The sequence below is a fragment of the Saccostrea echinata genome, unplaced genomic scaffold, assembly GCF_033153115.1.
Source record: "Saccostrea echinata isolate AGI-Se365-2 ecotype Australia unplaced genomic scaffold, CSIRO_AGI_Sech_v1 ptg000038l, whole genome shotgun sequence".
NCBI classification, from domain to species: domain Eukaryota; kingdom Metazoa; phylum Mollusca; class Bivalvia; order Ostreida; family Ostreidae; genus Saccostrea; species Saccostrea echinata.
In genome coordinates this window covers 860,302-876,066 of record NW_026889787.1, presented here as the reverse complement: position 1 = coordinate 876,066, position 15,765 = coordinate 860,302, and the positions used below count along the sequence as shown (strand labels likewise).

The 15,765-nt window shown below is 31.6% G+C and overlaps 1 protein-coding gene across 5 annotated transcripts in view; it reads right to left on the bottom strand.

The window, feature by feature from the left end:
- Positions 1 to 5,117: 5,117 nt before the first annotated feature.
- LOC133200278 (anoctamin-4-like) overlaps positions 5,118 to 15,765 on the bottom strand; it is a 40,252-nt gene continuing 29,604 nt past the window's right edge. For all 5 annotated transcript variants that reach the window (XM_061336093.1, XM_061336095.1, XM_061336096.1 and 2 more), the window contains 10 exons: positions 13,863 to 13,899; positions 12,892 to 13,003; positions 12,717 to 12,774; positions 12,177 to 12,274; positions 10,920 to 11,056; positions 10,435 to 10,587; positions 8,314 to 8,366; positions 7,676 to 7,863; positions 6,190 to 6,298; positions 5,118 to 5,859 (listed from right to left, as the gene is read on the bottom strand). In XM_061336093.1, the coding sequence (XP_061192077.1) occupies positions 5,695 to 5,859; positions 6,190 to 6,298; positions 7,676 to 7,863; positions 8,314 to 8,366; positions 10,435 to 10,587; positions 10,920 to 11,056; positions 12,177 to 12,274; positions 12,717 to 12,774; positions 12,892 to 13,003; positions 13,863 to 13,899 (1,110 nt within the window). In that variant the 3' untranslated portion in view covers positions 5,118 to 5,694. The remainder of the gene's footprint in view (positions 5,860 to 6,189; positions 6,299 to 7,675; positions 7,864 to 8,313; positions 8,367 to 10,434; positions 10,588 to 10,919; positions 11,057 to 12,176; positions 12,275 to 12,716; positions 12,775 to 12,891; positions 13,004 to 13,862; positions 13,900 to 15,765) is intronic.

Genomic DNA, 15,765 nt, shown 5'->3' with positions numbered 1-15,765 from the left:
GGCCGTAGACCCGAGATTAGTTCTTTCTCTCACAGAATGGTCATTTTGAGGCCTTTCTCCTACTTAAAACATGATTTCCTTTGTTCTGAGAAATTAAATTTTAAAAAAAAATGTACAAAACTGGTATCAGATATTACAGGTAGCACATATATACAACGACAAGTTCATTGTTTACAGAATGGACAGTCACAGATAAGCTAGGGGTGGGCAGCAATTTGTTGAATAGCCATTGTGTTTCCAGATGCAAATAACAATAGGTCTTTGTCTGAAGAATGGACAGTTACAGGTGAATATTAGAATTGGGTTTACTACTAATGGTACCACGTGCGTGACAGTTCAGTAATTTATTTTCTACAAAGACGCACGTGGGCTAGAATCGTATTTGTATTTATGTTTTGTGTGTTTTGTTTCTTTCTGTATATTTGTTTAATGTCTTTTTCGAGAATTTTTACTCATATTGAGACGCCACCAATTGCCGGTAATAAAAGGCAGCAAATTTAGACCATTACTCGATATTCAGGGCCATTGAGCAGTGAAGGATCTTTTTCGAGTCAACACTTATAATAACTTAAACAACAAGATATGTTGGTGAAACACTGATATCCCGTATGACAGCTTTTGGCGAAGGTTGAAGTTTCTAAAATGCAGGTAAAACTCCAATGTCAAGGGATGAAAAATGTTGTTTCTCAAAGAAAATACTTGTCTCAATGAATAAACCTGTGAAATTTGAAATCCCAAGCACCAACCAATAAACCGTTACGGCCAAGGTTAAGGTTTTTTTTTAAATGTGGGTCAAACTCCAATGTCACAGATTTAAACTAAAGGTACCAAGGGGAAGGCCTTGTCATAAGAAATACACATGTAAAATATAAAAGCCTTGGCATCAACTGTTCCAAAGTTCAGGCCAAGGTTAAAGTTTTTCAAAAGTAGGCCAAACTCCAAGGTCAGGGTCAAAAGGTCAAAAATGTTCGTATCCAAAGGAAGGCCTTGACAAATGGAATACACCTGTGAATATGAAGGCTCTAGTTCTAACCTTTCAAAAGTTACACTGTAGGTCCAAGGTTAAAGGGGCCTGGACATAGATTTTAAAGTTAATATTTTCTGTATAATATCATGACTTAAATGTTGCTATAGCATTTCACACGGAAATATAATAAAAGCGTGTTCAGAAACTTATTACATCTGGGAATTATTGAAACTTAGAATTTCGGGACGCGTCTGCATGATTGACACATCCTTGCACTTTCACAAAGTAAACTTTATTCTTAAGTACTTATCAATAAGAAAAGTAGAAATTTGGTTGTGTATGAATGAAAAATATTAAAAGTATAATCCAGAAAATTCAAGTAAAAATAAGAGAAAGCAAAACAAACTCACCAGTATTGTCAGTCCGTGCTCATTGATGAGTGCAGAGTTAAACAAATTAGACACTACAGGTGAAACGTAAACTGTTTTTGTAAACAAGACACGAGCGCTGTTATTGTCAATGGTTACGTTTCATCGGGTGTGTTCGCAATAAACGAATATTAGTATTCCATAAACAAAGTACATTGCACATGTAACAAACAGTATTACTTTAACTTTCTAAAGGCTTGATATGATATTTCATATTGATGGTAATGAAATAATAGGTCAACTGTACTCCTCTGACGACTTCCGAGTAGTTAAACACCTTAACAGTCAGTTAACAATAATACATGCCATGTAAAAAATTAGACACTAATTCTTTACAAGCGTTACAAGTAAATAATTATACAGATACATGTATACATGTATAAGTAAAATATCTATAGGAAAGTATTGCTCTAAATACGAATAAGTTTCGATTTTTCTAATATATTGAAGTGAAAATCAATCATTATTTTTTTCTCCGTTTCCTGTATTAACCCACTATATGAAATACTAAGCATACACAATTCAGAAACTTAAACAGAGGATACAAATTATAAAAATGGAAAATACTTATATGTACGTTCCAATTGTCCAAATAATTAAGTTCCTTTCTAATTTTCCAAATATTTAAGTTCCTGATGCATGTACATGTATAACTTCAATTATGTCAGATAGTTATACCCCCCGCTTGAAAAGCTTGGGGGTATTTAGTGATGGGGGTGTACGTCCGTCCGTCTGGCTGCAAAATTTTAGACCTGTACAAGGCACTTACGGCAACAGACCAGTAGGGGATCTTTTTCCGGTATTTGATGAAAAGCGGGACCTCGATTCTTACAGTCTCATCTTAAAGACAGGCTTCAAATTAAATTTTTTGTCAAGTGTTGGCGTTATATTCATGCAGTATTATTATAATATTTTGTTTTTTTAAATTCTTAATAAAGGTATTTATTAAAGCTACATATGTAATTTCAACAGGTATTTCAAAGCATCTTTCTGGGAAAAAAATATACTTTTTAAAATAAACGTCAAATTTATAAGTCTTCTATTTTTTCTAAGCTGTAGATTTTTTAACAAGATTTCTAAAGTAAGGTAGGGTAAAGGATGAAATGGCTGCAAAACGTTTTTATTCTTATATGTTCTAATATGTTCCAAGTTGCTGAATTTCAACTCGTAAAATTCTAAAAACAGATTATTTTTACGCTTGTTAACCTTTTTTTTAAATAAATACCAAAACTATAACATGGATAAAACTTCTATGACGCATCAGTAGGTTTAACATAACGAATAGTAAAGAAAAATAATCTCACACTGAAGAACGAAATTAGAAAGAGATTACTCAAAATATAAGGTAACTTTCTTTTATTTTCATCATATGGTGTTTAGGTCTCCCGGCTGATTCGCTAAACAAAGACATCCTCAGAGTACAAATCAATTCCTATTAATCAATGAACACTACTGACAATTAAGTTGATGATACAAAACTTCAAACAATCTTGTTTACAATCAACATTTTGTTAATTCTAAGACCGTTATGATGACGTCATTTGCAAAATCTTGGTTATGGGTCGTATTTGGAGTAACATGTGTCATACCAATTGTTAGATTCCATTAACCTGATAAATATAGAGGGCTCATAGTGGCGTGATCGGTCGAAAGGGGATGCTTACTCCCTCTAAGCAACTGATTCCATCTTTAGTTACCATGGGTCCATATTTTTGGCTTTTTTCAGTTTCATGTTTATGAGATGGATCCCTGTTCGTTATCTTCACTTTTCATTTGGTCAATTCATAGTTTATATAGAGGTTCAATAATCCTGCTCCTGACCAATAAACTACACAGTGATGCAAAAACAATCCTAATTTCAACATAGGACAGAACACAATGAAGAAGATTCTAACAGGGTTTCTTGGAAACTCGGTGCATTTCTTTTACCTCTTGGTCATGAAGCGCAAAAAAGACTGTTATTATTCTAAAAACAATGTCAAATACATATTTCTGCTTTTAATCTTGTATTATTCTATCATGAACTTCTACAAGCAAGATATGACATAAATAATGTTGATTGTAAAGAATTACCAAAAGTACACAAATGGTACAGGTTAAAGGATAGGTAATGTACCACATATTAAACAATAATGAATTACACCAATATAAAAATGCTGTTCATTACAAAAGTTACAAATACAAGTACATAATATAATTCTGGTAAGTGAAAAATACCTACAAAGAAATATTGCACTAAATATGAATCAGTTTGGATTTTTTTTTACTTTATTGACGAAAGTAATCATGTTATATAAAGTATTGTAACATTTAACATTCTTGCATTAAGGCACTACATGTAACACAAAGTAAATGCAAAATATTCATCTTGTATTTATATCCTGGATGAAACTATTTATATATGAATATATATGCAAAAATATTATAACACTTATACACCTACATGTATAAAAGGGAATAAATGAAAGGTTTTGATAATGAAAAAAAAATTGTTGATTTAAGTATTTTTAAATTATGGTTCATAAAAACTTACTGAAATATCAGCATATTTTATCTTCTAAAATAAAGAGGAGAGGCCTGTGTGTCACAACATTCACCCGTATCATCTTTTTTTGCCAACAATGAATATGTATACAAATGATACCCCTGTTCTGAAAATCATAGCCTTGTTGTGGATATCAATTTATTTCTTTTGTGCAAGACTGATTTGGGCCTTACCTTCCTTAAGAATGGGACGAAAAACAACATACAATCAATCAATCCTAAGAATGTACAATTTATCTTTATACAGAAAACCCTACTGTATCCATCATTTATATTATCAAATATATGACTTTTTTCCAGTGAATTCTCATGGAAAACATGGATCCCCTATTGTAGACCGATCCTTCCTCCATTGGAAGCTTGAACAACGACTTTTTTATTTTTTCTGGCCTACTATTTCTTGAGAAGGATCTTTCAATGACCTTAGCATATTTTCCATATTCCATAATTATCTCTCCATAAAAAGGGCATAACTTTTATTTGAGAAACTTTGAAATGGACAAATTAAGTTAGCTCTTAAATGATTATACATGTAACATGCCTTTTTCTCTGATTAAATAACGAACATATACAATGAAATTATCATGCATGAAATGTACAATATTTAAATACAGTCAAATAAAAAACATCAAATAGAAACTGTATTTCCTGATATGGAAATTTACTATGTTGAAATAAACAACATAATAATAATTCAAATAATATGTTGACAACATAAACTGACAGATATTGCGTATTTAATTACCATGGTATTCTAAAAAGTGGAATTTTGCATCAAAATTTGATGTATCATTTTAAATACCGCTTTTTTTAAAAAAAAAAAAAATGTATATGAAGGACAGGCTATCAAACCATCATTTACATGTAATTCATGAATATTATGTTAATTTAAAAAAAAATGTTCAATGCACAACATGAAAACGCTTTATGCATTTGTAAATTTTCAGGAATAAATGCACAAATATTACATCAAATACTTGCATTCATTCATCGAAAAAAATCAATCGAAGAAGCTTTAACCATAACCAACAAATTCATCTTGAATAAAAGTGAGAGAGTCTCTAATATTTTGTTATCTGCTTTTAACCAGTCTAAATGAAACAGTATATTGCATACTTAAAATCATATTTTATTTACAAAAACTTTATTTTTGTATAATTACTCAAGAATGTCTGCAAACGAAAATTTTGTCCTTGCATATATTTCTTGTTTCATAGATTAAATACAAGAATAACAAAAATTCATGAAAATTTTTATCTGGTTCAAAAATACCAAATGTCTCTCTCATGAAAACAAGGTCTTGCAAAAAATTGTGAAATACAGTAAATTAAGTTCCCCATAGAAATATTATGAAAATATGAAACTTTGACAATAGATTTATCTCACTTTTCAAAGCTAAGTTTGTCTATCAACCTAAATTCCCTTACATTACTAATCAAATAGTTGAGTCAGCATTTGCTCAGTACCTCAAAATTCTTATTTACCAGCAGTAAAGCAAAAGATTCTGTCAGTTATATTTGATCAATAAAGGCAAACAGTGGGGGAAAATGAAACAAACTAAGAGAAAAAAAATTAAAAAAAAAAAAAAAACAAATTTCAAAAAGAATGCTACATTTAATAACATTTCGAAATGCCTACTCTGAGAACACAATTTTCTCTACTAATTTGGTCATGGTTACATATTGTTATATACAAACTATGTATACAGATTAAGTAGAACATAAATATAAATATTCAATATCTAATTGCACCACTTCACCGCTCCTCCTTTGTCCGCTGTTCTCGCTGTTTCTGGATTGTGTCTGCATTGAACAAGGCCTCCTTGGCCAGAAAGTTTTCTCTAAGCATCTGTAACTTAACTTTAAAAGGCATGTCTGGAATTAAGTACATCACTAGCCATGTGCAAAACACCACTAAATTCTGAAACAAAAATAACAAAGCTATCATCACTGATTGTATATAATTATATATTTCAACCTGAATTCAAAGACAAGTAGAGGAAAAAACAACTTTGTCAACATTCTAAAAAATAAAATATTGTAATATTTTTTTACTGTCACAAATATAAAGCAACCAAGATTTGAATAAATCATGAGACACATATTACTAGAATTTTTTATGGGCTGCATGCTAGAGAACTTTCAACCCCTTCCAATGTATGTTCTATTTGCATCAATTATCACCATGACCAGCATATATTAAATAAATGTACATGTTAGGAAATGTTTTTAGGAAAGAACAAGGGCTAACCTCAAAGACAACAACAAAAGCAAGTTTAGCTGCAACAATGTGCCAATACGCCATTGTGTAGTTATACTCCCCAGGCATATTGGGGTCTTCTGCGAAGAATCCTCGGTACCTGGAATGTATAACATAAATCTATGAGAAACTTGTGGTTCTGAATCTAGCAGGCTGAACATATTCCTTATAATTACTCTTTTAAAGCAACAAACTTATTACAAAAAGCAATAAAATAGTTAATTTATGATGTTTATTAGTTGCAAAATAAAATATAGCCAATAGCATTTATTTAATTTAAATACATCTGCTGGCAAATGCTGCCTTCACTTATACAATATAAAGATCACATCGAGTGAAAAGTTGGAATCAAACCTGGAGGGAAAGACAAATTCTTCATTATACATACATTTAATATACATGTATTTACTCTATGGCCAAAGAAGACAGTGCCTTTTGGAGATCTTAAAACAAACCATATTTAAATTTATTATACCTCTGTGAATTTTTTTCTACATAAAAATATGACGAATAAATGTGCTATTTTTTTAAACCGTGGAATAGTTTTTGTGCTATAAGCCCATGGTGAAATAGTCATCAAACTATTCACCGGCAGCATTCCGTTTCCCTCGCTTTTCATTTCGGAGCTCTTCTGGTTTTATCCAGATTGTGACGTAACACAAGTAAAGTTGGCTTCGGTATAATAAAACACCTATTTACTGACTATTCGGACAATAGCAAGTTTATCGTCCCCCTCGACACCAACTATTTCCCTCGGCTGCGCCTCAGGAAATAGTTGCTGTCTTGGGGGACGATAAACTTGCTATTGTCCTCATAGCCAGTAAATAGGTGTATATTAATCCATATATCAATTCTACAATAGCTAGTAATAATCCTCGATTACTTCATCATACTGGATGTCAATAAGAATGTCTAACCTCTTCTTTACAAACACCAATTTTAATCCTTTTTCAAAACTTTGTCAGTTTTTGGGATAAAGAAGTAGACTCTGCTTTCACCTCAGTCTACAGATTATAGACACATGTATTACACATGACACATTCATACACATACCAAAATACATTGTACAATGGAAAACAAAGCTTACTAATGGCTTCATGAACAAAAATGCCTGATGAATTGTATTACTTTTATTTATTTATTTTTTGCATGTCAAAGAATTTTAATTGTTGTTTGGTTGTGACCCTTCCCCTCCCCCCCCCCCCCCAAAATGTTTCCTACAGCCCTATATTTCATGTACAGCCAAACCTCGTTATCTCCAACATCACAGGACCAAGAAAATACTTTGAGATATCTGTGGATTCGAGATATCCTGGGTAAAATACTAAAGAAATAAATGCTTGGGACTTCAAAATCACTTCGACATATTCATGGCATTTGAGATATCCGTGTTTGAGATAGCGAAGTTCAACTGTATTTACTGTACCTATATGTGCTAAATCAATTACACTCTATTTTACTGTAGTCTTTTACTGACCTGCATTCTGTAACATTGCCAAACAGACTGATTTTCTTGTCATCAGGGACACTCTGAGGCTGGAAGTACTGCACCTTAAACACGGACAGACTGAAGTTGGTGTACCCCGCCAGAGTATGATTTTGACTGTAGCCATAATAGTAGACCAGCTTAGGGATAAACTCCGAAGTAAATGCAATGATTGCAGCCTTGAAATAAAGAACAGTACCCATTAATAATAAATTAAACATACTCACACAAAATTTTGAATCTAGGAAATATATTCTTTATTCATTTGTTAAAATACATGTGTCTACAAAATGCATGCATTTTCTAAACTTTTTAATGGTATATGTAGCCTTCAAACTAGATTTGTGTTATTACATGATTGTGTGCAAGAAAAAATAATTGAATGACTGACATCTTTTATTAGCAACAGTGCTAAGATTGGAGGTAATAGTTCTCTTTCTTCACAAAACAAAAGTCTAGAGCTAAAATTACCTCTCACTTCATATATATAATAGTTTTAAAGGACAAATTGCCATATTTGTGTCTTGCTAAAATTTTAAACACTTTTAAACACTTATACTGTAAGTATTAATATACAAGTCATTGTTCAGTGAGTGATAGAGAATATATACATACAGATTGTAACTTACATTTGAAACTACTGCTATTGCCGAGATTCCTCGTAAGATTCCAAACCAAATACCTACATCACATAATCAAATAAATTATCACAGGATTTTGTAATTTAAAAAGACAATTTGATAAGAATTATGATGAAAGAAATTTTTCTTTATCATTATTATTCTAATTGCATTATAGTGACAAGTATTTTGCAAATATTATTAAATCAAAGTAAAATTCATTATATTAACAACTGATTTTTAAATGTGCTTTTTTATGCTCTATATCAATACCATTATTGCAAATCTCGTTTGAAAGTATACACTTCGATCGAAATAGCGTTGCGTTGAGTGATGACACAATTGGATTTGACAATTGAACAATTTGAATCACGGGTTACATTTTATAAAACATGCGTTTTAATTGGTTGATTAGGACCCGCCCACTCTCGTGTGGTATATACTTAGAAAGCATCCAATGGCCTCGCCAATAGCCATGTTTGAAGGTCGAAAATTGATGTTGACTTTTTGAACTTAAAAAAAGAAACAAAGCACAAAATCATATTTCAGCATGTGATATTCCTTCCAAATACAGTACATGTAAATTGTTCAATGACAAAAACTGTGTTATCCTACATGTATCTGCCGATTTCCTCTGCAATAAATTGACGGCATTCTCCATTTTCGGTGTTCGTTAAATTGAATAGTCTGTGCGACTTTTCGGTGCTCTAAAAATCTTTTTCTCTATGTTTTAGTCCCTAGTGATTGTAAACAAGTGAACTATTACACTGGGTAGGCCAACCCTAGTTAGAATAATCTAACTGTCTCGGGACAAGCCCTCACCACAAACCGGGTCCGTAGGACAACATCATTTTAACCATGGAACATTCTATCTAGGGCTCTAGGCAAACCCCATCTTTGCCAGCCAAGGATTTCCGATCAATAATCTACTCGGATCGGAAACCCTTGGCTAGCGAAGATGGGCAAACCCAAGTAAATTGAAAACTCGGGTATTATTGTAAAGCATTCCCAGCTGATACCGGAGCTCTTATTATTGAAAAAAAATATTAAGGGCTAGTCTATATTCATAGCTGGTAAAACACATGTGAAACATCGGAATTATTCAAAAGTTTACTGTTTAATTGCCACAACTGTCAAGAAATACCATGTTTCAAATGTGTGTGTGCTACTGCATTCCCATTTTAACGGCTGTCATTGCAATAAACAAGAAAATTCTAAATACTTGTGTTTTTTTTTTTTTCAGTGCAAGTTTTACTAATGGCAAATATTTATATATTCATTATAAAATAATAAATATCATATAAACTTCCATGTTAAAAAATAAATAATTAAACAATATATTCACTGAATCTAATTACGTTGTTTACGTATTAATGCACTGAAGAAGAAAACGGGGGAAAAAGGCCATGTTTTTCTATCGCAGAATTAGGCCCCGGGGTAAATGTACAGATGTATGAAGTCAACTCCTGCCAGTCCTGGCACAGATTTTATTTGAAAGACCATTTTACAGTTTACCAACACTCACAATCATTTAAGGTATTGCATCGTCCCACTTATTCACCAAAAGAAAATACTGAAGCTCTTTTGCCCGTTTTCTATCTTGGAAACATTCCACGTTTTTGGCAATACATTTGAGAATGTGGGCGGAGTATTAAAAATGCACCAATCAGATTCTTTGTTGGATTTCGCAATGGTATGTCAGTCAGATTCAACAGTGTCGTCACTCAACGCATCACTATTTCGGTCATAGTGTATACTTTCAAGCAAGATTTGCGATAATGAGAGAACATTATATTCATTTAATTTGAAAGATAGGTCTAACATTTGATTTATGTGTTTTTTCCCTTTCTTTTATTTTTGACTTCTGCGAAGTAACATTGAATCTAAAATTATATATCATTATCTATATCTTGAGTTCACTCAGCCAATCTTACTTTACCTATACCTTGAGCTATACCTTGAGCTTACTCTGCCAATCTAACTTTACCTATATATTGAGCTCACTCAGCCAATCTAGCTTTACCTATACCTTGAGCTTACTCTGCCAATCTTATTTACCTATACCTTGAGCTCACTCAGCCAATCTAACTTTACCTATACCTTGAGCTCACTCAGCCAATCTAACTTTACCTATATCTTGAGCTCGTTCAGCTAATGGTCTCTTCCACTGTGTTGTGAACTTGTAAGCATCAACACGGATCTCTATGATGTTGTTAATGAGCGCAAATAGTGGAGCTAGAGGGAAAGCTGCCACAAAAATTGTCACAAATCCATACTGAATCACTGAAAAATACATCTATTCAATAAAGGCCTAATGAATCACTGAAGAATTGAAAAAGATACTTCAACATGAAAGATTACAATTTGAGTTTATAAAACAACAGATATACAGTCAAACGTCATTATCTGAGACCATGAAAAAATTTTGAGATAATTCCGAGGATTTGAGATATCAAGGGTTAAATATTTAAAGAATATGTGAATGGGACTTCCAAATCACTGCGACATATCCTTGGTATTTCAGATATTTTTGTTCAAAAAATACTGAAGTTTAGATGTATATTATATTGGTCTAAATATGGAAACAACGGGTAGGATGAGGCCAAGATAATTACCCATTTCTAAGTATTCATCAAACAATCCAAGAGCTGGCATATTGGCGAGATTATAATCCTGCTCCCAGCGTGAGTATACTTTTTCTTCTGACTTTTCCTTCAAGGACTGCCGTGAACGGAACCACACCATTACCTTGCTGCATCAAACATAGATTAAGCCTTAATTTGCTGTTCTATGTTAAAGAGAAATCTTAAATATTCTTCTTGTTCAGAAATTTTACTTCTATGTTGGGAGAAAAAATCAAAAGCATTTAAAAGGTTTATTTGCTATGATTTAGACACATGTATGAGGGTTGTTAGAAAAGTTCACATACACATTAATTTACGGAAAATGTAATGTGTATTTTGAAAAATGAGGTATGTCTGCTTAAATTCTTAACTTTCGTTTATTAATCAGGTCCATTTATTGAAAGTTTGAAAATATACGATGATTTTTACTATGCGGTCATAGGATTCACGTAGCAATCGCTTAACGTTAGGTTCGTGATGTGACATGTTTCCAAACTTATTAAGCCTTTTCAAAGTTCTAAATATCTTTCATTTCTGTAGACTTTTCATGTTTTTTTCCTATTAAAAAATCAAATAACTATATAAAGACATGTTACTTTTTTCTGAAATGTCTTATTGTGGCGTATCGTATATTAGTGAGATCTTAAAATGAATGTCTACATAGTATATGGAAACAATGCAAAATCCATAGGTGCAACGTCCATGCGATAAGCGGGGTACTGGGGTATCACAAGAGTTGATCATCAAAAATGTCAATCCTTCCATTCTTAATAAGCTGTAAATTTTTTAAGGATCATCAGAAAACACCAAATATTTGAATATTTATTGGAAAATGTGTATAGTTTTTGTCTGCAGAGTTTTACTGGTTTCATGCAAATTGCACGCTTACAATAGAACTTGTCCGTGAACTTTTCTAACAACCCTCGTATATAGAAACATAAAACATTTAAGGATTAAATATGACAAATTCAGTATGAAAACCATAAATTTGTACAAAACACAAATGCCAGAATTTTTATTACCCAATAGAAAGTAAGCAAAACATTTTGTTTTTGAGTGGGAATAAGTTTTGATTTATTAGCTTATTGATTGCTTTATGGTATGACAATCTCCTTAATGTTTCTAACTGATGATTTACAGACTACCTACTGTATGACAATCTGGATGTTGTCTATTAACTGTTCACAGATTTCATACTGTATGACACCCTACTTAACATTGTTAATTAACTGTTGACAGATTACTTACGGTATGACAATCTCCTTAAGGTTGTTAATAATTTGTTTTCCCACCATGACAATGCCCAGCTGTATACAGAGCTCAATAAGGCAACCTGAAGGGTCACACTGAAAACAAAAGAAAAATGGAGAATTAAGATCTTTACCATAAAAAAAATGCAGTTCATCATAAACAAGCTAGGAACATGATTAAAGACTCTCAGGAAAAAGTTAGATTAAACTTAAGTTTTAAAAATAATGGAAAGAGCAAGTAGAAATTTCCACTTCACTGTATTTCAAATTATCTGAATGGGACAGTTTACTTTCTTTTATCAAATGTGTAATTTCTTTAATACATGCTCTATTTACAAACGAAACATATTTCAGAGAATCATACAAGTGTACATGTATATTAATTATTAATTATTAAATGAAAAATTACTTGAACATTAAGTAAAAATGACACAAGTTCTGAAACTTAGATAGTCTTCTCCTTATACAAAACTTTGTAAAAATACATGTATATAAATTACTTTTCATTACAATGTAGTCTTAAATATATAAGAGTTACCTCCTCTTGTCTCTTGTCCAGGAGACTACGATTGTAATCCCCAGGCCTTCCTACAAATCTGTCAATCAGAAAAATAACATATAAATAAAGCTAATCAATGCTTCGCATCAAGTTGCTAATCTTTTATTCCAGTACTGATAAGAATCATACAGTTGATATTCTGCGACAGACTTACTTCCCCTTGAAGAAGGCAATGTAAAAAATGGAAGAGTAGAAGTTGACAAACTGGAACAGGAACATTTTGAAGGTGAAGGCATCCTCCCACTCTGTGAGGGTACGGTGTTGTTCTGAAAGTGTGGGGTGTTTAAATACAAAAATCTATATTGTTTTTCATAATTAAGATAAACTAGGTGAGCTGAATCTCACTAGGCCCTATTCTATAAAACAGCCAACAATCCAAAGGGTAAATATTTTAAATAATTTCATTGTGAAATGATGAATTGTTTTAAAGAAAAAATGTAATTTTTCATTAATTAAAAAAAATTCACAGATTTGATATAATAAGCTACATCAAAGAGCAAACTTGAATTATAGTACAATTTAAAAAACATCAAATCAAGCAATTCAATGAAATTGAGATTTTGCTCTTTTTGAAAATCTTAGAAAAATGAAGTTAAAATTATAAAACTGTAAAGCATGCTTTAACTAAACAACAGTTCAAATTTGTACCCAGCTCAATCAAAGAATATTTTACAATAAAATAAATATCCACAATGAATATTGTGCATCATGCTTGCTGCAACATAAAAGTGTGAAATGTACACAATTAAAAAAATAACTTGAATTCACTTATTTCAAATTCAATATCATAAAAGTGAAGTGAACAAAATTATAGATCTGATAACTTCAAATTTAATTAAATAAATTCCTAAACCAATTAAGAAAAATGTGACACCATTTCATTTTGTTTGGGGTAGACTCCTTGTGATGAGTTATATATTCACCTTCTAATCTTCATCAGCACTACAGCATGCAAACTATACAAATTACATAGTACATTAATCAAGATGACTCATGAATTAACAAAAAGGACATTGTATTTTGAAGAAATTTTTTAGTGCATCTAGATTAGGTAATATGTTGCCAGTAGTAAGGAGGGTAGGGCCTGAAAAGAAAAAAACTGTCAAGAAATACAAGAATACTCACCTAGTTCTGTCAGGAAATATGCCACTTTTTGATAGAACTACAAAATATTGTACAAGAAAATAAGTTCTTGCTCACAATTTCACTTTGCATTATGCTATATCCAATATCTATGAGGGTTATCTACAAAGAGCTAGGTTCACTTTATGCATAAAATGGCCCTGTAGAAATACCAATTTATTGACTAAAACCCTATGTCCAATTTTCAACATCAATATAAAGTAGAGACTTAGTGCTTTCAGTTTGTATAACAAAGTTTCCTGTAAAAAGCTCAGGTATTGACAAACCAGTTGTGCAAAATTGCAATGTTCTTGAATTTTGCAGAAAACAGGTGTATTTTAGAACCTTCAGCAAAGAATTAAGATATGAGCACACCCTCGATCCAAAAATTAAAATATGTTTTATTATCTTCATAAGCAGTTTTTCATTATATATTTGCACTTCAGATAGCATCATATTTTGTCAATTTTAGAAGAAATATTCAGGATATGTGAATAATGACGCAATTAATTCCTGACGTCATAATGCATAGATATTCAGTCACCAAGGGTTTAAGTGATATTTTATTGCCTTGTCGACTACAACAATGCAGTTTTAATTTTTCTGAAATTTACAGGGCCAAAGAAGGCCCAAAATGGCCTTTGCTCTTTCATAGACAAATGCTATAATTTTCTTAATAATAACCAAACTGCCAAACATGTTCTATATATATTTTAATATAGACCATGATTTACTAAATGCATAAAAAATAAAACAATACACACTTAAGTGTAAATACTTTGTATATACATGCTGCATGATCTAGTGAGAGTTTAAGCTAGCTTACTGATGTAAATGTCAAAACTAGGGATTTTGAATTTTTAACATGTCTGTGGACAAACACTATACTTCTCTTTATTATGCCAAATATTTAGAAATAGACCATAACAGAGTTACTTTTTAAAATTTAAAATTAATACACAATAATCTTAAACATAATTTTATAATTGGGTGCTTTTTCCATTCAGATGGCCAACATCGCTTTTTTCTATCAATTTCTGAAATGTTTCTTGCTGTTTTTTTTTTTCATTTACTGTCCAATAAACAATACTTAAGATACCAGAAAATGATACCATTCCTTGTGACATATCTAATTTATTATGCTAGGACTTGTTTTATGAAGAAAATAATCATTTTAATCCAACAACTTTATTTAAGCAATATTTTTAAAGTTTTACTGGGATAGGACATGCAGTCGGTCACCTGATCAAATCCTATAACACCCAAAGGGGTATTCTTAATACTTAGCTCCTACATAGTAGTGATACTTAGATCTTATAAAGTTGTGACATAACATATACTTAGATCTAACAATGTTGTGACATATTGTATACTTAGCTCTTACAATGCTGTGATATATGTATACTAAGATCTTACAAAGCTGTGATACATTATCTATTTAAGTCTTTCAAAGTTGCTATACATGCATATGTCAACTTAGATCTTACAAAGTTGTGACATATTGTATACTTAGCTTTTACAAAGTTGAGTATGATGATGATGACCAATTTGATACAGGCCGTGATATATTGTATACAGTTATAACTTACAAAAGTATGACGATGATGACCAATTTGATACAGGCTGTGATATACTGTATATAGTTATAACTTACAAAGTTAAGTATGATGATGATGACCAAGTTGATACAGGCTGTGATATATTGTATATAGATATAACTTACAAAGTTAAGTATGATGATGATGACTAAGTTGATACAGGCTGTGATATATTGTATATAGATATAACTTACAAAGTTAAGTATGATGATGATGACCAAGTTGATACAGGCTGTGATATATTGTATATAGATATAACTTACAAAGTTAAGTATGATGATGATGACCAAGTTGATACAGGCTGTGGT